Consider the following 26,866-nt stretch of genomic DNA (forward strand, 5'->3'; position numbering starts at 1 on the left):
TTAAAGAAACAAATCACTGCAATTTAATAGCAACAATCTCACTTTACAAGATAGCAACGATGGAAACTTTGCAAAGGAATGTGAAAAAAGTATGTAATTAGAAATGACAGATTTAAGACAACAGAAAGTTGAAAATTAAATAGCACAATAATTCTAGTATGTGGAAACTTTAACCAGAACGTTTATGCAGCATTCTGATTAATAAGTGACACTGTATTACCAGCACGTACTGACATCTGACATATACTAGTCCTTTAAAGTAGTATTTTTCTGTTCAGTGACCTGGCACAGACAGACAATAAGTAACCCAGAGCCCAAAACCAGTTCACAGTTGGTCAGTAGCAAAAAAAAAAAACCAGAGCAGAAGAGGACCTGAAACACGTGTGATGAGTAAAACATAACTTACTGCTAATATGGTGGTGTCAATATTCAATGCATTCCACAAATACTCTAGATTTCTTTTACAACACATACCACTTCTCAACATGAATGAAAGCAAAACAGAGGTGATCTGGCTTTGTGGATGGAGAGGAGCCCTGGCCTGGGAACTGGGAAATCATGGTTCAGTTCCTGGCTTGAGATCAGACTTCCAGGTAAGACATACAGTAAGGTGGAAATTACAACACCCACCTCTAAGAAAACCCTGAAACCCACCGAAAATAAAGCAATAAATCTGAGTTGGGGCTTATTATTCAAAATTAAATAGGAACTATATAGCACTTTTTCTAGTCACTTTAGAGATTACTTAATAATTAACTTTATTAAGCATGACTGCTGCTAATGCTGCATAAAAATAATTGAATGAAACATGACAAACTGATTGTACATGAAGGATTCCGCAAAAGTGGAAGTCACATACTTTTCCTTCTTTGAACCTAATTCATGAAAAAGTGAGAAGAGTGCAATAAAAGTGAGTACCCACAGGAATCATAGAAAGAAAATTGGTCCCATAGGAAGTGCAACTCCACAGGGAATTTTGGTGATAGCAGAATTTCTTTTCCCAAGTCTTCAGTGATACTTAAGCAAATCATTAGTACTTATCAAGATATAGAGGATGCTTTTCTGAAAAGGGGTCTAAACTTCAGTATGGACTGAAGTTCATGAGAGCTGCAAAAGAAAGTGTGTAAGTCACATAAGCATACGTATGCTCATGAAGAGTGAAATCAAAGTATTTTTCTTATTAAAAAACATAAAATAATATGATAACCAGCAACAGAGGAAAAAATCCACAAAGATATTTTTTGCAGTTTATTTTCAATTATAGTTTTTGGATAACCAAGCAGCTCTGTATGGAGAAAGCACAGAAGAGTAATTCTGGCACTTTTGGATAGTACATTTTTTTTTCCCCCAATATTTTTCTAGACACATTCAGTCCACTTGCTCGGTCTATAGTCCATTTTATATGAGCATGATTAGCTCATATGATTCCAGAGGAAACTAACAATATATACAGTCAATGAAACTATCTTCTTGGCTACTCTGGGCCCTTTAAAATGTCTTCTAAGTCTATCCTGGCTAAACAGAATCCACAATATACATGATAGCTACAGAATACACTGTTTTGAAATGAGAAATGCTCAGCACAAAATGGGACTCTTGGCATGCAGCTTAAAATAAAAGGTAGAAGTTCAGAAGTTTATAAAATCTCAAATGGGGTCAATTAAAAGGACTTAGCAAAAGAAGGGTCTGTTCATTGTTACTGTAAAAAAGGCACTTTGAGAAAATGGGACCAGAATTGGAGGAATCTTAGTCGACACAAAGTTCAGTTTGGTTTCATAAAAAGGCTTCAATGCTAAGGGATGCTACTCAAGTTTCCTGCAGTTGTACATTAAAATAAATTGCTGAGTAGTTTATAATAAAGGACATAAAATGTTTACAACCAACTTGTAAAATTAAGAAAAGCATAGTATAAGCAAAATATTACTAAAAGCAGCAATGCATAGCCTTTCATTGAGATAATGCACAATTTTGGACACCAAGTGTCAAACTCCTGTTTTTAAGATACTTTCAGTAGCATTATCAACATAAAAATGGCCTACAAAACAAAAGCTTTACCAGCTCCCATTCGCAAGGAGATTGAGGTCATAAACCAACCAAAACAATTTGTCAGTATTTTCAACATCCTGGATGACCAATATCAAGTATATGGAGTAACAATCACACTCTTTGTTCAGCTATCTCACCGGAGACAGCCGTTAAATCAGAGGAATGATTTTAATTCTTTTCTAACATTTACACAGTAATGCATTTAAGTTCTTTCAAATGTTGCTCACCACAGTTTGTTTTTATCTTTTCTCTCCACAACAAAAAACCCAAAAAGGAAAAACAAAAGAAAAAAAAAAATCAAGCACTTCCACAGAAAGGATATTTGGCAATTTTATACTCCACTGAAGGGTGGATTTTCACAATATCTCACTTTAGATTGAAAGTCATTAGTGGTCTTTCCTCTCGCTTCTGCCAAGGACTCTTCTTATCTTCACCTTGGTCATCTTCCTCATCCTCCTCGTCCTCATCGTCATCTTGAACGGACATTCCGTGTTCAGGACTAGTTAATGGCTCTGGTTTGGTATCCACAGTTCTTGTTTCCTCCTGCAGGCTGGGCAGCTGCACACCACTTCTCTTACTGGTGCCTTCCAGGAGGCATCGGAGAGCATTGTCCTCGGGGCTACAAACTGCTGTTCCACACTCGCTGCCACTTTGGTCCATATCATCCAAGTACACAAGCTGTGTGTAAGCTGTGCTATCTGAAGCCTTCCGCTCTCTCTGCTGGTGCTCCTGCACTGGTGGGTGACTCTGTGGTGCAGACAGATGATCTCCTCTCCCCTTTCGGGCAGATTTTGGTTCATTCATGTCAACACCAGAGTCCAAACTGGCATCGTTACTCCCATTCCTACCAGCTCTTTGGAGATCGATGTATGAATGTCTAACATGAGCATTTGAACGTCCATCTAGAGAAACAAACCATGCTCGAGGATGAGGCAATGGCTTTCCACCTCCTAACTCCATCAGAGCCTTTTCTGTAAGAAGCTGCACTTCGCTATTCATTTGAGCCAGGGATGCATCGTTAAGTGAGGCAGGAATGGAAACAGATTCAGACATGGAAGCATTTTGCTGACTCCACTCAGCTGCACCTGCATCTTGCAAATGTTGCTGAGATATTGCTTGGGATGCCAACTGCTGGGGTTGCAGCTGTTGGGGGGGATGTGGGAAAAGCCGTGCATGAGGGTTAGGAAGCTCAGCCTGAAGTCTTTCTATATCAATCTGCTGGTCAGCTGGGACAACCAGAGGCTGGCTAACAAAAGGGTGTTCTCCAGGCAATTTCATGTAATGACCTGGGATGACCAGTGCAGGCAAAACCTTTCTATAAACACTGTCATTGACTTGGTCAACAGAATTGCAGCAGATTAACTGACCTGGTCGAGGGAAGGATGTGGGTCTTTCAAGGTGATCAACTGAACGAGACATCATACAATCAGCAGGTCTGCAGTCCAGCAGCTCTTTTTCAGGGGCTGAAGGTGTGGAGTATATTTGTTCCTGAATATTGTATTTACTTCCAGTAGCAATATGGTTCATAGATACTTGAATTTCTCTCTCCTGCTTTTCAAACAAAGGCTGAGACAGCATAGCATTGTAACTTCTCCTGTACTCATCTTTGATAGGGGACTCATAGCCTTCAGCTGTTTCTGTAGACTTTCTTGCCTTTAAAGGAAAACTATCTGCTGATTTGTGGTAGTCTTTTCTTAGAGACCCACTGGGAGTCAGGTCATCCAAGGAAATTCTGCTCTTGTCTTTCTCCTTGTCAGAGAGCAGTTCCTCTCGGGAGCTAAACTCCTGGGAAGTACTGAAGGAGTGTTTGAGCATAGGTGTATGCATATCTGCTTCCCCACTAGGTGATACCATCTCCATGTGGACAGCACTGATTAATTCCTTCGCTCCTGAGTTTTCCGTGTGTCCATTGCTAGCAACGGACAACCCACCAGGAAATTCTGACTCACGACGTGAAAATATTAAATTTATATGAGACATTGAGGTTGCTTGATCCTTCTTAGAAGTATCCAGTGCTGTTGAAAGTTGCAGTTTCTTATGATGTTGACGTGGTCTTAAACATTTTCTTCTATAAAAGTCAGTAACAAAAGAAGTTACACATTTATGACTGTTGTACACAGAAACAAAAGCAGAGAGAGTGTGTTAACAGAAGATTTTTAAGCAGTGATTAGTATTAGGGGAATTGAGCTTTTATTACATAACCTGACAATTAAAAGCTTATCTCAGCAGCAAAGGCAAAATTAAAGAATAACTAATGTCAATTGGGAAATATCTCAAGTACCAATTACAAATTGGAGCAAATGTCTGGAGAAGGCAAATATAAAATCACTCATTAATAGACACTTGCTAATAAAAGTTTAATGTTCATTTTAATATAAGGCTAATATGAAGATCATTTGCAAATGCGTAACAGGTACAATGACAGAGATCTTGAACCTATGCCCACGTCTGATAGGAAGTTACACAGACAACACAGGTACAGATGTGTGTGATTCATTCAGCTACCATCCTACCAAAGGCAGGGATTGTATGTAACCAGGAACACAGGAAATTTGATCTCACTGTTTCTTTCTTTTCCAAGTTTTGCTTGCTCCCCCGCTCCCCCCCCAAAAGTAAAAATGTTTGAATACAAAAGGTTTTTTAATTTCAGAAGCAAAAAAAAGCTTGTATTTCTATCACGAACTAAGTAATCAGGATGGTGAATCTTACCTGCAATAATACAAAAGAAGACACAGCAAGACTAGAAGTATGAGAGCCATCCCTCCTAAAATTGCCAAAAGAAACATTGTGTGATAGCTGGTAATGTCGTGTGTTACAACGGGACCTGCAAGGCCAGAAAAGAGAATTTAGAACTGTAATAACTGGCAAACAGGAAGAGGAACAACACTTAAACAAGCCCAGGGACATCTTCCCTTCTTATCAGGGTGCTAAGCAACACTGCCACTCATAGCCCTGGTGCCTACTGAACAGACCACCTCTGGAGGAGGGAGCAAGTTGTGGAGAAAGCATGTGCTGGTTTTCATGACTGCAACTTCAACTAGATCATTCTGTGGAAAAGCAGTTAGTTTCAATGGGAGCATGCATCAGTGAATGCTGCCTTCCGGGTCCTAATGCTGACACAGTGTGCCAAAGCTCTCACCACCGGACAAAAGTCATCACAGCATCTTCCATCACCGTGATGCAAGTAGCAGCACTGTGGGCAACAATTCTGTTTAACATCCGCGGTGCTTCACACTGAACAGTGCATACAGTGCAGTATGGGATTCACTGGAAGATGTGTTGGTGCTCTGAAGTCTAGATCAAGCCAAGCCAAGCAGATCTTCAGTAGCTTTAAAAAACAGGCCACTAGTGAAACGGCACCGTAGCTCCAGGTTTAAATAATGCTTAGTAAATGTTCTAACATACAAAGGAATGCACACATATGGGCAACATCTGTTCATAATTATGCACGTGTTACCCTGCTGCTTTGTAAAATCCTTACGATGATTTTGAAATAAAGACCCAAATTTTCATCTGCAGGCAAGGAGGTTCAGCATCAGCTAGCAGACTAACATGCACCTACTGTGAAGGACAGCAAACCTGGCCAACTTGAAGGTTCTAGGTCATGAGGTTTGCAAAACCTCATCTGTGGATCTTGAGTGGTCTGTAGAGCCACTGCTAGGAATACAAAGCTCATTTTTGTCCATTTTTTGAGATAAGAAACCAAATAGATTCAATTAGAAGATAAAATATTAAAAAATGCATCAACTCATTAAAAATATCATAAATTATGTTGCATTTGGGAAATTTAAATATTTATACTCTCTGTCCCACCACTACCTTTACATAATTGATTGTTACTGTTGCTTCAGGACATTAGGCAAAAAGAAGATGAGAGAAATCACTTGAATTTTTCATGAAAATGTTACCATTGCAAAAAAGTTTTACGAACCCAGATTTAGCCCTCAGAAAGAAGGAAAAGTAAAATACAAGCAGAAATTCTGCCATACAAGTTAAAATGCAAGGACAAATAGGCCTTCTCCTGTTAAGAGTTACAGGCCTTGTAACCTCAGAGTTACAAGCACAGTTTCATGACTAGTGCAACTTCCTTGCAATCTGGGACAGGGCTGTACTGGGAAATGTTTGGGTCAGAGCAGTTCCTTTTTCTTAAAGTACAATTATTTAATGAAATTCCATTAAATGCAATGTGATAGCTTATTCAGATCTGCACCTGTCTCTAAACTCTTTTCAGCAATGAATCAGATGAATATTCCAGCAGCTTCATTCAACAGAACCTCAAATAAAAAGCTCGCTTATTATGAAACAACTTCATGGCATATATGAGTAGACTTTAAAACGAATTCTCATGTAAGAGTTTGTTTTGTTGGTTAGATGGAGTTTACTTTGCTTGTATAGTCAGGGCAAGAATGTTTTCATTTCTACTGGATTAGCCAGAAAACCTAATAAGAAAAATCTTTAAGAGGAGGAGTTTGAGGTTTGGTTTGTTGTATGGTGGTTTTTTTTGTTTTTGTTTTTGTTTTTAATTATTGATTGGCTCTTTTATACACAGAGGTATCTCAAGATTATTGGTGGCTGAAGAACTACTACCAAGAAATCTGAGGCAGCCACAGAGAGAAAAAAAGAAAGAGCAAGCTGTAACAATAATAATCTTCACAGGCACAGAAGCACTTGTAATTAATACCTAGTCAAAGCCATTTTCTAGTTATGTCAAGAGGCTTGCAGATGGCAACCATTCAGCTCACCTACTAATGCCACTCTAATACACTTCCTAGAACTTCTGCACTAGCTATTTACAGTGTAAATTAATCAGTCACAGAGATAACACAAAACATAAGTCAGGGCATAATGGGCATCTTCAGTGCAAAAGGATAAAAATGACAATCAATCAATCAATCAATCGAACCATTAGCAAATGTCTAACCCAGGATGATGTTGGTTTTAGGTGAATCTGTATCTCTGTGAGCTTCTGTGCAGAAACTTCACAGCACCTATTTTTCTACATGCCACTTTAACACCAATACATTGACGCTGTAACTCCCCTCATTTTCTAGCAATGGCTCTACCAGGCAGTGGTGACATAAATGCATCAAAGAAGGAACACTTTAAAAAGTTCCCCATTGAAATGACTCAGATATTTTGACCACAAGGGTTGCCCCCCACAATCCCATAAAGATTTTAGCCCGTTACTTTCGGATTTCTGTTTTCTAATAATCCATTATTGATCAAGCTGTGGCATCTCAGATGAGGTCATTCTGAAAAATATAAACATTATATGTGAATAAATAATTACTCAATGCTCCAAATATCAATAAAATTCAGTTCCATCTTACCTGGGATAGTAGGTGACATAGCTGCAACCCAATAGCCCAGCTGAGGTGCAATATAAGTCCACATCAACTGATTTCCTTCTTGTTGTACAATGCCCAAACTACTCTTCAGCCATGTCCCTGTAAATGTAAAGGTTGTAGGAAGATGTTACAGATATACTCACACGTTCCTCTGTAAAAAGGTAGAAAAGCAGTAACAAAACCTATCAATAAGCTGTAGAGACTGAGTGTGTTGCTGTGAAGTGTGATTGTGCCTTCTGGTTCCTGGCATTTGAGAGCTCCCACAGGCAAGTCATCCCCCAGGCCTTCACAGAAGCAAAAAAAAAAAAACCCAAACAAAACCATTTAAGATTAAATAAAACTAATAAATTGTCAAAAACTGTTAAAAGAAAATATTTATTGTCATATTAGATTCCTCTAGTTTTGTAGAAGCCTTTCCCTGAAGCTGATTATATATAGAGAGCCCACTTAAAAACTGTATTTCAAGAGACATCGCATCTCCCAGACCACAGGTGAATTCTGCATACCACCTTTCTACCAGCTCTGGCTGTCATCTTCTAGAAGACTGAAGAAAATATTTCCTAAAAATGTTAGTTTTCGTGTACTGAAAGCAAGCTTATGAATGCTACTGCCAGCAACTGTAGAATTACATTGCACCATCACTGTTAGCCATTCAGAATGTGTGTAGTACCCCCAGGGATACTGATTGGTAACAGATGATGAGTTTTTAAAAACATGTTTCTTAAAGGAAATTAAATATATATTTTTAGAATTTTTAAATTATAATTTCAAGATAAATAAGACTAACAATTTTAAAGCAATGTGTTTAAATTCATATAACTCTTAAGTAGTCCAGACTGACAATCTGCATTAGTTGAGAGCTGCTCTACTTCCTGAAGACTAATTTTATTGCAAGAATTAGGGTATGAAAAAAACTTTTTACAACTGAATCAGCTGAATGCCTTTTTGTAATTCTTTAAGACCCCTAATTCTGGGGATGTAGAATTAAAAAATCACCTTAGTTTCTGATGCATTAAATGTCCAGAATAGCTTGTAGACTGCTCCCATATTCATGCTCTTTGAAAGAAACAGAAATCCCCTTCTGGACACTGAGAGCAATCACTGAGAAGCCACTCCTGATGCCAGGCACTGCTTCCCAAAGCTGCAGTCCTGGCTTGGCACTCCAGTGGGTGCCATAACAAAGGGCATGACCTCCTTAAGGAGGTTCTTCCCACACTTTGGTGGCCACCAGTATGCTGACCTGTGCAGCACAGCTCTCTATTTCTGTGCAGATGGGGGGCAGAATGCTGTAATTCCCTTAAGCGCTTCAAATGCTCACTTGAAAGGCAAGCTGCATCATGTACTTGTGACTCTCTTTCCTTTAAATAAGTCTCCTGCGTGTAATTCCTGAAATGGTGCTTTTCATCAGACAACACTCAGGACTAGGCAGCAGAATTTGTGGATGACAGTCTTCTGAACACTTAGCAGTGAGTACAGAACACAGTACAGTGAGTGCAGAAGAGAAGTTGCAGTTGTGTTTGTCCTTTTTAATACCACCAAGACCCTTAGATTATCCATCTATGCCAACCCTGAACATAAGAGAAGGGCTTTTCTGAGTATTTATTTCTTCCCTGCTACTGATTTTCCCTATGTAAGACCACCATCTTAGACTAATAATAAATACACCTGAATATAGTGAAAGGTTTTGAAAAATACACGGTTGAGAGGATTTCTAGATCTAGGTGACTACTATTGCCAGACAGTGACTGTATTTGCAACCAAACTGAATTTGTTGTGGGCAACAGGGGACAGGAATTTTCAATTTTCCAAGTATCTAGTCTGTATAGGGTAGCAATAATAATTTCATAAAGAAATTTGCACAGGACAAGGAATTTTGATTCACAGTTCCGAAAGTACAGAAATCTGCGTACACAGATTTGCACATGTGGCATCTGGTAACTGCTGTAGCAGAACACCTTGATGTGGCCACTAGTTTACCTCTTTTAGGGAAACATTTTCAGGAAGAACAGAATGGAATTGTCCACAGTTATGTGTGAAGTTTCTGGAAAAACTAGAAAATGTAGACTTCTTTTTCTCCACTAATGTGGCTGCTAACCCATCAGATTTTCTATCCATGCAGTTTTGGGGAAGATGTCATTCTAATAGCCCTGGACCACAAGGTGAAAAGTAACCTCAGGGTTAAAAATTGCATATATCTTGTCTCTAAAATGCCATTTGGTAAAAATTCTGTAATCTTGAACCTTGTAATTATATTTTTTCTGCAGATTCAGACAATGAGAATGTGCACTAGCTATTCAAATACACAATGATGTGCAACAAAATTTCAACAGAGATATAAAGTGCTGACTAAAAAAAAAAAAGAATGGAAGGACCTGGGTGATGAATTCATCATGTTTCCCATACTTTTCTTACCATCTCTAAGCCCTTTAAACTCACACACAGGCAGAACACAGACATACGTAATTTAGCAATGTTCGTTATTTTTGTCGTCTATTTCTACCGCTACCTCCTTGAACAGAAGCTATTACCGATTCCCTCACTAGGGGGAACTTGTGTCCAGCATGCCTTATCCACATTACACTGCATTCCAAAGAACACAGTCCTCCCGATTCCTCCTTAAAAGCCTTTTGCTCAGTAATACTCTGCTTGCATAATGCAGTGATCAAGAAGGTGACAGAGGCTGCACTCTTATCGCTGCGAGCAGAGCTCTGCTGCCATCCTGCCAAACAAGCAGCAGCTCAGATTGCTCATATTTTAGCAACGGCAGGAATCTCTGTATTTGAAATGGAAGCAAGCAATAGTCTACTGCACAAAGTCAGTCAGGTTTCATGCTTGTCTTCTGCTCACTTGGGTCACCCATTTTTGCTAACCACTGAACACACTCAAGGCAAGTATTGGTCTGTATAAACCAGGGAAAAATGTAAATTCCCTCCCTCTGTTATGGATCTCTCAGTTAAGAATTTCAAAAGCATAACACATATATCTAATATTGGTCATCTTTAAACAAAAGTGATGAAGTTTTTGTTGAGCATACCCTATAACTTAGTATATGATGACAGAAAATAATTACTTTTTAACTGGCCCCACATACCTTCCACAGGACAACACCAAGTGTGGCTTCCTGGGAACCACAGGTTCTCATCATCTCCCTTTTTTAATACTTTCCTGGTTCAATATTTCAGTGCTAAATTCTTGTCTTAAACTTTCACATCTCTTACTAATAGTCCATTCATAAAACAGAGCATCCTCTCACATTGTGGGATGAGAAGAATAAAGAACTTCATCCTTCACAACAGCAGCGACAAAACAGGCTTGAGTGGAAACAGCTGAAGCACAAAGTCCTGCCTTGTTTCTCTTGTGATCAAATAGCTGAAAGCCAACCTAGTATTACTGGAGGGAACTGACATGCTTCCAGTATCCTGCAAATCCATCAGAGCATTTCCAGGTCTCTCTCATATTTCATCCTTTATAGGTTCTAACATCCCGGTTGCTTTTCAAGTATCATTAAACAAGGAGTGCTCTTGTAGCTCCCTACATGCAATGCCTTGCTGTAATGACTAATGTTGGACCTTCTACCAAGCAAAACCCAATTCACGGTACTGACTGTGCTCCCAGCATTTCAAGCTGCCTTAAGTGACCAAGAGTTCATTGCTGTGCAGCCTTGAGAAGGAGTTCCCTATCCTACTCCAGATTCTTCCTTGGAGTGGGAAACAAGATGTTTTCCTGTTCTAAAAATGAAGCTAATTGTCCTATGTCCTCACAAACTTGCTGCTGTAAGCAAGGGAGGAGACTAAGGGGCAGTGAGTAAAGAACTTTGTCCGTTTTTCTGTCCTTTGCTATGCAGTAGCCTGCAAATGGAAGAAGGGCAAGCAGCATTCAGTGTTTTCTGTGTGGTCAGGATTACAACTGTGGGAGAGCTAACCAGGAGGATTTATGAGGGAAGAGAGGTCTTACCATCCTGCATGGCTGTGTTATAATAATTTAATTTGTTAGTCTCCAAATATCCTATAGCATCTACTTTCTCCCCACACATAAGTCAGCATGCAAGCTTCACTGCTTATTAAATTTTATACTTGATGTGCAATAACTGTTAAGTAACGAGCAGTACAGGATTATATTAAAATAAAACAACCCACAACAGTAAAAGTAGCTGGATGTAATGGAACTGATAATTTTGTTTAAGACTGTGTAGTTCCAAAGAAAACTTGTCAATGCACCTTTGGAGCAGAAACAGCAAGCCCAGTATAGTTTGTAAGCACTGCATGATTTGGGCCAATTCACCATTAATTCTTAAAGACTGTCTGGTGCTTCATGGAAAACTTCTATATATAGAGACATTTTTGCTTATAGATCATTTTTACATTTGTCTTCCTCTTTTTCCTCTGTTACTGCTGAGTTTAGCCAACATGCTGATCCAAGATTCAAGTCAGGGGAGCTGTCTCCTGGCTCACACTAATGGTAGGGGGAGAATCTAGAAGTTTAACGCTTTCCTTACCAAAATGATATTGCCTGTTACTGGCTTTTTGGAATAAATGGTGTAATTTAACAAATCTATTCTTAATTTCTTCCTAAAAGCTTATAAAACATCTACCCATCACTCCTTCATATATGGAACCTAAAAGCAAGGTAAGAGAACACTGCAAGGAATATAAAAATCAGAGTACTTTAAAGATACACAAATCAGAAAACAATCAGATAAAGAAAGCTGAGCTCCATCTGGCTGCAAAAACATCAGAAACAAGTCCAAGATTTCAGCAGAGCAGGAGAAATAAATTCTGCTAGAGAGAAGCATCTTAATACTTTGCAGTAACTTTGATTTTGATGAACACATTTATTTATCCTAGGAAGCTTTTAGGACTTGCCAATGGGGGCAAGGAGGGGTTATCATGAGTAAATTTAACAGCAAAGGGTTTGCACATTAAATCTCCATTTCAACACACATTCTGCATTAAAAATGCCTTTTTGTAATTTAATTTGTAATTAATTTTGTAATTTAGTTTAGTTCACTTCTGAATCAGACTCCGGCACTTTCAGCAAGGAGAGTGCCCAGATGGGCAGCTATTGCAGAGAAGCCATTACAGGACAGCTATTCTAGGCTATTTCCCTGCACAATCAGGTCACTGCACGTACGGTTGGTCTGCCCAGAAAATAGACGTCCTGTTGTCTTCAAAGACACCAACTATTCAGTGTGACAGCTTGCTGGAACCAGGCAGCACGAATGGATCTGCTTTTGTGCTCTAGATACATGATGCCTCTGAGTAAGAAACTACTTCCATATTTTAAAGGTAGACCTTATGATTTTAAATCAATCTGTAGTGAAACCCAGGGAATTGTACGTCCCTGTGGCTTCCACGTGTGTGGCTGTGCATGCTGACAATCCTGCACTGCTCCTGCTCAAGCAAACGGCAAAATTCCTACTGGCCTACGTGAGGCAGGACCATGCTTTGTCCAGGCAGGGCTGTCACACCAAGCCACCTCCTCTAGAGAGAGATGCCTATGACTATTCTTATAGTCAAGAAGAAAGGAGACAAACTCCCCTCTTCTTGTCGTCTGGTCGTAAGGAGTTTGCTCGCTGGCATCTCAGCACAGAGCTTGGGTCTCTGGGAAGATATAAAATGCTGCTTTACTCCAGGTTTAACTTCCCAAGCTGACCATTCCAGAGCCTCCCAGATCAGCACTGCTGCAGGGACTTCTGCTGATTTTGACTGTGTATTTTTCCTATCATTGATCAAAACAGTTCTGGTAAATGACTGTCAGAGGAGTATGTTGTAGCCAGCAGCTTCCCCTAAGGACAGTCATAAAGCCTAAATATTGCTAGTGTTTAAACGTATGGTAGCCATGGTGGTTTATTTTCATAAATTACCTATAGATGTGAACTCTTGGTAAAAAAACTCTCCCACTGATCAAATACTGTTTGCTTTTTATGTTGTTTCTTTTAACTAACAATAGGATCATCCAATCCTGCTGAAGCAGGGAATCAAAACTGTGTTATTTACAACATGAATTATTTTCATCCAATACATTTGACAAATAAGAGGATTTAATTAGTCGGAGAGCAAATTAAACATAATCCCATTATGTGAATTTATTTTATTCACAAGATTATCTTCCCTGGACAAAAGAGCTTTGTAAAGAAAAGAAAGATATTTTTAAGTGTACTACTTAATAGCAAAGATGTTTTAAATAAATATTCCTTAATGAGAAGTGCTTTTCCTTCAGCATTGATCTCTTCTGTGATGTTTACAATGTCTTGTAAGACTGCCTTGATTAGGCAGATTCACAGTTAAATGGAGATATAGGTGTCAAAAGGAATAAGGCAGGTTGTTATCAGACAGTGTGGGACAGCAAAGGAGATTCAAAACACACTAAAGGTGCTTCTAGAAGTAATTGATTTAGACACTTCAAATGGCAGTGTTATTATGAAGAGTTAATCAAGGGCAAGTTTGTAAAAATAACTTCCTAAAGCATGTTCTGACATACATAAATTGTAGCTTTTCATTCCACCAGTTGAAAGCTGCTTATCAGATTTCTTCTTCCAACCAAAAATCACCTCTAATCTGCATCAGCAAGGCAAGTTTTACTACAGAAGGATGAGATTTTTGGTTTTACTTCTGTTCATTTTCTAAAAAGCTAAAAGCCACTGAATTTGAAGCTGAAAAATTCTTTCTTGAATATTGCTTGAGCTTACTGTCCTCCTCGCCTTCCCCTCTATACACACGGGTTTAAAAATTCATAGTGTTTAAGTCAATATTACAATCTTGTTTTTGGGGTTGCTAGGCAATATCAAAAAATAAACGTCCCTGCTCTGAGCCCATACTTTCTTTATTTTTCTACTCTTACTGAATTTGTTACACAAGCCTTTCAGGGCTAAGTCCTGCTCCTGTTCTAGCAGCACCATTATTATTTGGTGTACTATAAGGGAAATGCTTTTACCATCATACCTTGAAGATTTTGGCAAGGAAATCTGATAGTTTGATTTATTGCTCATGTCTGAGAAGCTCTGTGGGTTTTGCCACCTTTTCTCATTTTTCCCCTTAAAATCACCTGTCCAGTGCTTAACAAATGAACACACTAGTTTTCAATATTTAATAATCTTAATTACATCTGAGCAGAAGGCAGGGCATGTTGTCCACAAAACTGTTTGCATTGCTTTTGTCCCCTCAGTATTTCCTTCCAGACTGCCAGAACAGAAGAGACTTATTAAAGAAAATGAATCCCATACATAATTACTAGTTAACAATTGCATTTCAAAAGGAAAAGCTTAGTTATGCTTGCTGCACCACCATCCCTCTTTACTGGTATACGTGAAAGACATCGCCTTCAAAATTTGCTTTACCACATCCTTAATCACATTCAGTCGGTTACTGACAAGATTATTAGAACAAGTAATAAATAGAAGCACAAGGCAATTCAAACACTGCATGCCTTTTCCTTCCTTCAGCCTCACATCACACTCACATTCAGTCTCTATTTTTCAAACTGGAAGTGGAAGCAGACGCATAATGGGATTTGATCTAACATCGCAAGGCTGCAGAGGAAGGTTGTCCCAGGTCCTCCTCAGCCTCTTCCAGCCCCACCCAGACACTTCCCACTCCTGCTCTATGCACGCCTGCTTGGATTTCCACCAACGTCCAGGTCCTCTTCAAACTCTGTAACCGCACATGCGCAAAGGTCTTTTCTCCACTTCGGGAGTTTTGTTGTCCACCTCTTCCCATCTTCTGCTCCATGGCTTCTGTAGCTGGAGCTACAGGGTCATGTACATGATACAACACACAGCACGTCACGAAAACCTGCTCCCAGAAGCCATGGGATTTGTTTCCAGTTTTATTTCCTTGACTACATATTAGCAGATTATTTGCACATATCATTACACCTTAGCACAAACCTGGTTCCTTCAATGTCCCCTTAAGCTCCACCATCATGCCGTAGCATAAATGTAACTCAGATGGTATACGAGGTGGGGAAAGGATTAAACAACCCCATTGACATCACTTTCACATGTGTAAGCCACAGCATCGGTTTTAAAAACACACATATTAATAAATAAACACAGCTTTCTCCTATGATCCTCTCCAGAGGAATCATGACAGTGAAAACATACCTCAGGGAGCTACACTGTGAAGGACTGGAGGAAGAGCTTCTTTTCCTTTCAGTGATGAGGTCTGTCTAATACTCTGCAATTATATCTGCACCTATTATGTAGACATCGTACATGGTAAAAAGCTGGGTTTGGTAGCTGCCATTTCTATGGCAACACACAAAATACGAAATTCTTTGAGAGCAGTTAGTTAAGAATTTGTATTCCTTAGTGTATTTAGTCTTAAAGAATAATTTAACCTTCATAGCTGAGATAAAAAAGGAAGTCAAAATCAAATTGCCAAGGAATTTTTAAACTACAGAAATAAAGGAACTATGAGCTTTTGTGGTTTTCTCCTTGCAATTTTCAAACAAATCTTCATATTACCAGTGAATCTGGTCTAGAACCATGTGTTCTGGAGCTGATTATATGAAATTCAAGCTTTTTGGGGGTGAGGAATGTGATTTCCTAAGCATGTCCACTTCTCAGACATAGAAAATCCAATGAAATGCATGGAGAAGTGCATGAAGTCCCAGGCTGTGTGCGCAGCTGCCCACAGTCCAAATCAGGCCATCTATCCAAGTTCAGGGGCTCACACTCAGTGTCAGATCAAGAGACAGACTGAGAATGTTTCTGTTTAATGATTATTTTCTGTCTCATGCAGGGTATGAATGTGGTGGCAATCAGAAGTTACTTAAATTCACAACAAAAGAAACACATTTAATTTTTAAACTGTAAGTCAATCTTTAAGTGGGTGGATTATTGTTGCTACCACATGGGAAGCTTAAATCAGAGACATTTACAAATTATCCTATTTGCAAGCAATGTGCAGTGAACTAGACAGGTAGATATACAGTAACCCTCTTACATTTTCTGCCTGACAGTAGCTGTCACTCTCTCCCTACAAACACTATGAACAAAAAGCAAGCATCCTTTCACCTCCATGAAATACAGGAAAACCATATTGCAGTCAAGTTTATGTAGGCACTGATACTGTTTATACGTAAGTACATCCTCATCACTTTTTTTGAGCACAGAAAACATTATCTTCATTTTGCTGAGGAAGGAACATCAGGAAATTCTGACTATAAAAATCAATAGAAATTTTACCAGTGAAGGCAGGACATCAACTAGAAAAAGCAAGTACCAGGCTTTTAAATGTATTTAGAAATCTATTATGGCATTAAATGCAGTCAGAAAGCACTGACCAAGAACAGCAGAGTACATAAAGTATTGTGTTTCATAAAGCTATAAAGAATTTCCCAAGATACTCTTCTCCATATTCTGCCATCACAATAATACTTGGTTGAAATTTCAGGCACTGGGGAAACATCCTCTTCACGAAAGACGCTAGTTATTTAAAGATAACAAGGTCATGCCAAAGATGTACACCAAGTGCTTGGGGGGGATAACAGAGGAACAGTATTCTGAACTTCATTTGCATGTAGTGTGCAAGAAATAACATGTTTTAGGGAAGATGAACAAAAAAGAAGAGGTTTGACCCCTCCCCTACAGAGTCCTTTGGCACACAAAGCTGAAAACAGTGTTCAGAATATTTTCCTGTTATTTGGTGGGAATGGCTCAAACTAGCAGATGCATCATATTAATAAATCACATTTCTGTATTATGCACTTTGGAATATTCGGTAATATTTTGAAGTCCTATATACAGCTCCAGATGTGGAGCTAAAGGTCTAGGTGCCTACATAGCACACGCAGGATGAAACTGAGGACTTAAAAATAAAGTTTTGCTCACTGAATCCAATGAAAACCAGACACCTTAACATCAAAAAAAAAAAAAAAAAACAAAACCAAAAAACATTTAAATGAAGACTGAGGAGAATACAGCCATGTTATTCAGTCCAGCTGGTGGGAGCTGGAGATGACACAGGAGGAACAAAGTTTCATTTCTACTGGGATCTGTGGTATTTATTTCTGACTGAAGAGGACAAGGCTAGAAAGAAGTCTTGAACAGAAATTTGGTGTCCAAGAATAGAGAGATTAATAATATTGCTGTAAATCCTACTGACATCAGGGCAAACATACAGGAAAGAAGTCATGATCCCAACCATCTGTTTACAGATAAAGAGAAAAAAGTTTTTTAGCCCCCCTCAGATTTTGAGAAAAACAAGACAGCACTTGGCAGGAAAAAATGCCCCAAAACCCTAGAAAACCTTACAAGGCAATCCTGATTATAGACATGAAAATCCATATCTCTATGTTCAAACCTTTAAGTGTGTACTATGAAATAAAACCACAGTCCCACAGTAGTGTGAAACACAAGAGACATGGTATGCCAATAGCTTGGAATGACTAAATCGCATTTTAGCATATATGTCTCTATAACATCAATGCATCTGTGTTTATTATTACCATCACTAAGAAAAGCTGCAGAAAATGGTGGTGGACCAACATAAGAACGAGGTTACATTTACCCTTAACAAGGTTTGTTTACCCTTAAAACATCTCCAGGGCATTGACAGCTGATCTACATTTTATTAACTATTCCAAAAGGTATTACTGCTTTAATTTAATTTGCTTGCTGTGCACATAAGGCAGTAAGTTTCTTTGTAATGAAAAATCTTACTTGGAATAGTATAAAATAGATGCAGCAGATTGTCTTATTTTGATGTCAGGCTATTTTTTCTGGCTATGTGTTTCATCAGTGTGAGTGGAGCCACTCTCAGCCTTAAGCAGACTATGCTGCTTCTCCCTCTTCTCTCCCAAGGACAGAAATCATGGACATGAAAATACAGATTGTTTATGGTAAACATCCTAAAAAGCCATTAGTTTTTTTGGCTGCTATCATATGCCTCACTTTTGTAGAAACTATGAAAATCTCTGCACTTCCAATCAGATGCCTCTGGTTCATACCAGTACATTATGAGCTCAGCAAAACATATGAGATCCTAAGGATTAAAATACATTTGCAGTATTTCTGTGCCTTCTCTAGTCCCTCTAAAAGTGAAAAATATTTCTGCTTTTTAGAGCAGAAATTGGTCTTCATGCAGAAATGATGACAACCACATGGATTCTAAACAAAAACAATGGCTTGCACGAACAAGCACCCACTGTACTGCTAATACACGAGAGAGAGAAGCACTGTGTTAGTGCCTGGTAACACAGTCATAGTTTTCCATCTCTGGCATTTATTCAGTGTTCAGATACAAATGTGAAAATTTAAGCCACTGAAAATCTATTAAGGAGAGACCTCAATATAACTAGCACTGAAAAAAGCAGCCCTGAAATGAAAGAGAATCAGAATAATAAGGTTAGAGGTCCTATCCTGACAAGGCACAGATCTGGTAATGCAAATAGGTTACAACAACTTATCTGCCAGTTAAGGATTTCTCCAGCATGGAGCCATCCCAGTCATTATCCATCCTCCTCCCTTCACATCCAAGCATATCAGGGGTGGGGAATGACAGAACACCACCATGTTCATGCTACACATGGCTACTTTGACAGACTTTAGGGTGCTATTGTAGCCTGCACAAGACAGTATGGCTGGTCTATTTATTAAATTAGGATACTCTAATTTAAATTGTTTGGGATGTGGCCAAAATTCTACTACAACTGGCATGCTGCAGTCAGGGCTTAAAATGCATCTTTGTTCAACATTTTTGGTTGCAAGGAAAGATGCTTACTGCAGCTGAAGTGTGAGCTGGAGCTGAAGCATAAGGCCTTCAATATCTCCCTCTCCACAGCTTTGTGAAGCTAAGTGTCCTGACAAAGATGTATTTTGTTTAGCAGTCTTTTGGAAGCCTTCTGCTTCCAAAAACATAAGTACTCCAGTAGTTTGTCATGAATCAAATAAGGCTGGACTTGTCTCAAGATTGGGAGCCTCAGCCTGCAACATTAACTAAGCTATATTGATCTATACTAATATACACTGCACACGATAGGGTAACTAGCTCTTTATAGATTAAAGTAAAAATCATATTCCATACTAAGAAAGAGCTTTTGTGACCTCACTGCAGGGACATGAAAATTTGGCCATAAATGAGAAAGGTCCATAATCAAAATCAGAACCATTTTATTAGCAATGAGTACCTAGTAATAAGGCAGGCTGAAGCTCTAGAGCAGACAGGAAGGATTCCTTCTTCTGAGGAAAGTAAATGTGAGGCAGTCTTCCTTGTCTTTTTTTGAACAAGGGAAAACAAAATGGTTTCTAGAATCACAAATCAAAATCAGTTTCAGAAAAAATGTAGTGAAACTTGCTGCCAGAACAGCACAAGAAAAGTGTCATTTCCACAGTTAAGGGAAACCTCAAACTCATTCACTGCACTCTTTTTCTACTATTCCATTTTATATAATATTCAAATTTACTTTTCATTAAATCCTACTGCTTTACTCTCTAAAATAGCCAGCTTCTGGTAAAAGATTCATAGGCATACATCACCTTTTTCAGCAAACAGAGGGAGGAAGGAAGCAAAAACATTATTTTTCCCTTCACCTCTCCCCTTCCTCCAACATGCTGCTTTCGTGCTCGTTGCTCTGCTTCTGGATGTGATCATCAAATGGCTCAAAACACTTGTCTTACAGGGACAAAGCCAGCAATTGTCTATATAAATCAATATTGCTGGCTCATTTTTCTTCCTCTCTTCCTCACTCACAGCATTTACCTTTCTCATCTTACACTCTTCTTTTTCTTAACAATCCTCTGGTACATACTTCAGAAAACATAGTGCAACAACTTAAGGGGGATCAGCAGGACAAACTTTTGCACTCCTTAATCCTTTAAAGTTTGAAGCTGTAAAGAAGGCCAGTACAGTATACCAGCTAGCAACAAAATAAAGAAAATAAGTAATAAAAAAAGAGAGCCTAAACTACATATTTCTGGGAAAACTCCTGTTCACAATGGCAAACGATATTCTGCAGTATAAAGAACAGTGCACTTTACAGATTTTATTGATTAGTCATTCTGTCCTTTCAAAGTATTTAATGAATTTTCCTTGTTGCTTTTTTTCTTTTTTAAAATTCTTTTATTTACATTTAAATTTTTTTAATTTATTTACATGTACTTTCCTTGATAGTATTAGTCAATCTCAAAGTGATTTACAAACAAAGTCAGTACTATGTTTCCTATCTGACAGGCAGGAAACAGAGCTCAAGACAAGAGAGGGACCCAAGGTCAGATAGCTGGCTGCTGGCAAAGATAAGGCAAGTTTCCCTTTCCCCAGACTTCCAATTTAATGCCATAGTGAATAAGTCTCTGCTTCTCAGTCTGTGGGTGCAATCCAGTTCTCTCAAGATAGTTTTAAAATAAAATATTTAATAATTGCAAAACGGTACATTTTGCACAAAAAGTGGCACACAACACTAGTCAAGTATTTGCATATATATTACTTGATAAGTAAAACTCAATCTTTGCTTCTTTTAGACAGAAAACAGATTTCTGTACAATCCAGTGAAGACTTTACTATATTAACATTATATATGCAGTGAGACACTAGATTCAGAGAAGAGAAGCCACCTAGGGAACCACAGTGAGACGTTACCTACCAAATTTTTGGTCAAACCTCCATGCTGGGACGTGTGCATTGTGTTTCAAGTTGCTGTTTGTTGGCAGAGGCACTGTTACATAGATGGGGCCATTCACAGGGATGGGGGTCCCATCGCTGCTGAGGAGGTGGACGCTGACGGCAGTGACAGGGGTGAGGTCATACCTAGTGCTGTTTCCTACTGAGAGAGGGAATGAACACTGTGACTACAGAAGGTACCAGAATTTAAGACAGACCCATGTGGTTCAACACCACAATAGTTCTTCAACATAATTCTCAAGGGATGGTAGCAGCAATCCTCCCTGCCTTACAAAAAAAATCCAACCCAATCAACCAACCAACCAACCAGGCAACAAACAACCCTCCCCCTGCCAAAAAAAAAGCCCCAAACCACAAGCTCCAAGAAAGATGTATATGGATCTGGTTTTCATTTAATTTTGGGAAAAACCCGAAGACAAGAAAACTACAATAAAAAAAATCTCCTGCATATATTTTCTCATCTTAATTAACCTTAAATAAATGTGTATGAGTATCACAGCCATAATCATGACAAAAACAAATTATCTTACAAGTCTGTATTACAACCTCACATGCATGTATCATAACTAACAAACACCCAAAGAAACAGTGGCACTGGGAGGATGACTGGTCACATGTTTAAGAATGGCAGGCTGCATTTCCTTTGGCCTTTCACTGCAATGAACCAACAGCAATGAATAAATGGATTATTAGGATATACAATGTTATCTTATCTATGTAAGACTATAATTATTCTTAATGTTTAAACTGCATGCCAATGAATGTTACCTAATGACAACATGATTTTAAAAAGCGTTATAATCATTTAACCAAATGAATTAATGACAGGGATAAACACCCCAGATGTATCTATGTACTCAGGTGAAAAAAACCCAAACCTGAGGTTTGAAACCAAGGAGATCTGGAGCTCAAGGCAATAGTGGGAGTGGTTTTAACTGGAAGATATAGAGCTTCCAGTTTTTCAGGGAACTTGAGCCCCAAAGGCCCACGTGGCTGCTAAGAGCACCATCCCTTCTGCCTCCGTTGTGCTGACTCCAGGGCCTCTGCAGCTGCTTGTCCTGCTGAGGGGCTGATCAGAGAGGAGGAAGAGGGTGCCTGGCTGGTAGAGGTGGGGTACTGTCCCTGCTGTAACCGTGGTGCCCTACATTGCATAAACTGCCTGTGACAGCACATTCACACCCAGCAGTGGTGGCACAACAAGAGGTTCTCAGGACCATGCTGCATCTCAGTGACAGTGTTCGCTAGGATAAGTACACTTGAAGGAATGGTGGAAAAGCAGTGAGACCTTTATGATTTCTCATAACAGTGAGTAAGTCTCAAGGCATGGCCTTTATTAAATTTGATGTCTCTGAGTAACAGCTCACCAAAGTTAAGACATCACCAGGAAAGGAAGGGGTGGGGAATGGTAAAGGGAAGGGAAAAAAGGTGACAAAACTCTTCCAAATTTTAAATTCCTTGGATTTTGCAAGAGGTGCCAAACTGAAAATGGAAAATAACCATAAGGAACTTTGCATGTGGCTTATTTACTAAAGCATCTACTCTGACACACACTTTCCCAAGGTTTCCAGGTGAGTGTCAGCATTGCACAGCTGACATGCAAGGGACACACACACTGCTGTGAACAGAGGTGCGGACGCTTATCTTACAGAGGGATTGGAGAACTGAGAAAACAGGCTCTGTGAAGGTGGCCATCTAAGAGAGCCACAGAGCTAACAGACTGAAAACAGAAACACGAGGTTTGAAAATTCAGCTAGGGTATAAGAGAAGGTTGCCAGCCTGCCCACGTGCATGTATATCACAGGCTCCGGTGGTTCACAACGTCATCCCCTTGACACCTTAGAATATGAAACAGCAAGAGAGAGGAACAAAATGGTGAGGGAAAAGTTTTTCCTTTATTCCTGATTGTTCAATACACTGCCTCTGCCACCCACCTTTAACTTTTGTCAAATTGATGCTTGTCCCCAGGACTTGGACCACTAAGGTTCTCAGGCTGGTATCAGAAAATTAATTCCTTTAGCTAAGCATTGTAACGTGACCATGTTCTGGCGCATGCAAATTCCAATTGGAAAAAGGTATAACTTCAGATTTTCGATTAGTATAAAAGATTAAGTGATGCTTTATACTTTCCATATTTTTAGATACTAAAAGTTTTGAATGTTTGTTTTATTACTGTCTTGATACAGCATGTGTCTGTAAAAATGACTTAGCAGTCACAGAAAAAATCCCAATGCATTTTTTTTACTTATGATGCACTGACACTTTGCTCAGTACTGGGCTGAACAAGTTATAGTACAAAACGAAAAAATTTCTGAAATCCACTGATCTCTAGCAAGAAGAAATAATTCTTCAGTTTGCCACCTTGTACAGTATGTTAATGCTCATTAAAAAGATAAAATGTTTCTCTTTCCTGTTTTGAAGGCAAATGAAAATCAATGCTTATGAAACTCCTGCATCCTACAGAATTGATAAGCACACACACAGATTAAATGGGAATGGACTTCAATAAATGTCAGCTCTCATTTATTTCTTGTCATTTTTGACATCTGGTGACCTGTAAAGAGCTCTAAAAATAATCAGAGGAGAATCCACTGTCACTTTAGACATGAGTCTTTATGAAGAAACAAGGAGGAGTAATGGTTATTAGACAGCTTGGTCCATTGATACAGACAATGGAAAGTTTTGCTTAGTTGGGTTAAAAGGACAAGATTTTGTGAAATCACTCTACTGCTCTCCAATTGATGATTAATATAAACAATAACCTAACACTACACAGGTTTGTCACTACTTGCAATGAAATTCTTCAAATTTTTGTATTTAGAACATGCTGATTCATGCATTACATTTTCACTGCTCCATATTACTAATTCAACACCCAGTTGGGATTTTATGATAACTGTTGAAGTCATAGAGAATAGGTTTTAGCTAAAACTACTATAAAGTCACTCTGGACAAATTCTAGCCTGAGAACTGATCTGTTTGAAACAAATGAAGGGACCTCTCAAAAAGTCTACGGATATGTAAAGAAACTGTGAAAGAATAGAGGAGTAACTGGGGGAGAAGGAGAAGTGGGAGAGAGGCAAGAGCAGTGTTCTGCCAAATTCCCAAATTTCTCATTCAAATTAACGCTAAGTTTTTTTAGAATTCTAAAATTTGTACCTTTTTTTTCCTCTTGAAAACCAAAATATTAAAAAATCCTCAGCAGGTATTAACCTAATTTTTTATTCCTTCTGAAGTTTTCCAGGCAAAGTCTTTACCGAGTTACTTAGAGATACAGGCATAGAAAGTCAATCCAACTTTAGGGTTTTAAAGTGTCATGTTTCCACATCAAGAGAAACTTCTACTAAAGACAGAGGACATTTTATCTATATTACAGTGCATATTACAATATCTTGCATTTGTAGTCTGTATTACGTTATATGGAATACTACAGTATTCAGAAGACAAGGTATTTCTCAACCTCTTAAACTCCATTTCTTTAACAATCATTTTGTTTTTTTGTGATATACTTTTATTTGAAGGCTAAAAGTCAAGTCCAGATCCCTATGTTCAAGGAAAAAAGTTTTTGTCATGCAAGCATACAGAAGACTAAAAAGCCAAGGGTGCACTTATACATTTTATAGGGGGAAAGACAATGTCCTGATTCTGCTGTTCCCATGAGATGGAATCGCCTGAAGCCTTGGCAGGACCTGTGCTCACTAAAAAAAATGCAAGAATGGGTTGCAGAATACTAAGGAAAGATTTGGGAAAGAGGAATCCCACACACATTGTCAGCAGTTTGTTCAGTTGGTTTAGAGATAGCAATAAAGGAGACAAGGAAGTAGACAAATGAATGAGATCAAATGCATTCCTTCATTTTAAAAAAGATAGAGATATTTGATCATGTCTGACTATGAAAAGTCAGAGAAAATTGGAGGTGGACGATGAGAATAGGAAAATGACAGAGAGATAGAATGAGATAGGACGAGATGTAATCACTGGAGCAGACAGAGCGACTGGGGTAAGGTACCAGACACATTTTTTGTTGTACTAGAAAAGGAGATATGCAGATTTGTACAAAGGGAAGAAGGGAGAAGCTAGCAAGATACCGTTTACACAGACAACCTAGCATTCAAAGTCACTTAGATCAACACATCACAAGTAAACGCATCCTGAGAAACAGCAGGGAGAGACCTCAAGGGAATATTCAGCCTGCTTCAAAGCAGGCTCAGTTATGTCTGTGCCATCCTCACAAGTCGCTAACTCTGTCCAACACCCTCAAGCAATTGATTCTACAGCTTAAACTATCCTCACCATAGCAAGGTTTTCCTAAGCACTGGCCTGAATCTCTCTTGCTACACTTCACGGCCACTGATATCTTTCTAACCCAATAAGGGCACAGAGAAAACATTATTCTCCTTTTCACACCAGAATTTTAAGAATTTGAAGGCTTTTTTGCCTGATTCTGCTATTTTTCTCTTACCTAGAAAGCACCAATTATTTCAATCAAGACTGAATGAAAAGTGGAAGAATAATAGACAGTGGCAGTCATAGAAATGTATCATAACTTTGAACTTAAGAGGAGTTGTGTTTCTACTATGAATTTTCATTATTTTCCCTTTGGTGCTAGACAAATTTGCACATCTGGGCTGGAAGCTAGATTCAAAAGTATCAACGAGGCCATTGAAACAACACAGTATTAAATCCTTGATATATAGGCGTTTCATTTATTTTTAGAAAAAGAGATTAAATTCTCTTTCTTCCTACACATTATCTTGAATCTCGTATGTGCACATGCAATGCATTTGGAGACTCAGCTCTGAATTATAAGTGTAACCAACTTTCCTTATCTCCCAAGGCCAAGGAGTTTTCATATTTGCTACTCAGTGGCTCCATTTAAGGGATAGCTGACCACACCCTCTTGCTCATGGAAACAACATTTTGGTAGAGCATTTGAACTCCTCGCGTTATCCAAATTTGAAAGAATGCTTGCTGGAATGGAGAATGGAAAAATTATATGACCAGAAGTCAAGCACTGAACCAATATGAAATCAGAGCAAAACCAGACTTAATGGGTTACCTGTTCCATTTCCATCTAATCCCTGCAAATAAGGGAAACTGTCCACTTCCCAGGGTGAACTGGCTGCAGTCAGATATGCTGTCAAGTCACTGTAGGTGGTGTTCTCTGGTAATTTCACAGATCTTCTCTGAAAGTGAACTTGTGGCTGAGTCCGTGCACCTGAAAATATTAAAAGTGACTTTATATCCAAGGTGGGCAGAATATTTAGGTGTTCATATTTATGGAAGAACTGGTACATTTTTTTTTCATTATAAATTGCAGTAGATTGGGAAGGACAGAGACATTAGAAGGCTATAATGAAAAAGAGGGAAAACCAGTATTTTTACATTTATTTTGAAGTTGCTATTATTTCTTCATAAGTACTACAGAACAAAAGTGTATTCTAATGTCAGAAGCTTTTCTGACTATATTATTTCCCCAGATCACCTCCAATTTCATTACATGCTTCTTTTAATGAGTATAACTGTAACTAAAACTAAGTTTAAAGGTAGGGCATGTGACAGCTTACAAAAGCATCCAATTCACCATATTTGTTTAAATTTTGTTTTCCCTGAAATAGCAAAATAAATGTAGTTTATACTCTTTAAAATTATTTTCTAAGAGACAATCCTACCTGCAGTCTCAATTAACTTGTGTAATTTCTGTGTTTAGTTTTTACAAAACTTTGGCCATGATAACTATCTCTAGAACTGAAACCAGCCACTATATTTAAATCACTGGAAGAAAAGATTCACTTGAGAAACCTTGAGTGAAAAGATTTTCCATGTTTTCCCATGCAAAGAACACTTGTAAACAGA

At 38.6% G+C, this 26,866-nt stretch overlaps 1 protein-coding gene across 2 annotated transcripts in view; it reads right to left on the minus strand.

Annotated features, from left to right (window-relative positions):
- Positions 1 to 26,866, minus strand: part of FAM171A1 (family with sequence similarity 171 member A1) — an 86,578-nt gene continuing 59,712 nt past the window's right edge. For both annotated transcript variants that reach the window (XM_027898731.1, XM_027898729.1), the window contains 5 exons: positions 26,070 to 26,228; positions 20,976 to 21,152; positions 7,377 to 7,493; positions 4,756 to 4,870; positions 1 to 4,114 (listed from right to left, as the gene is read on the minus strand). In XM_027898731.1, the coding sequence (XP_027754532.1) occupies positions 2,413 to 4,114; positions 4,756 to 4,870; positions 7,377 to 7,493; positions 20,976 to 21,152; positions 26,070 to 26,228 (2,270 nt within the window). In that variant the 3' untranslated portion in view covers positions 1 to 2,412. The remainder of the gene's footprint in view (positions 4,115 to 4,755; positions 4,871 to 7,376; positions 7,494 to 20,975; positions 21,153 to 26,069; positions 26,229 to 26,866) is intronic.

Source organism: Empidonax traillii, unplaced genomic scaffold (genome assembly GCF_003031625.1).
Source record: "Empidonax traillii isolate 1590-97213 ecotype Southwest subspecies unplaced genomic scaffold, ASM303162v1 scaffold619:size634076, whole genome shotgun sequence".
NCBI lineage: Eukaryota > Metazoa > Chordata > Aves > Passeriformes > Tyrannidae > Empidonax > Empidonax traillii.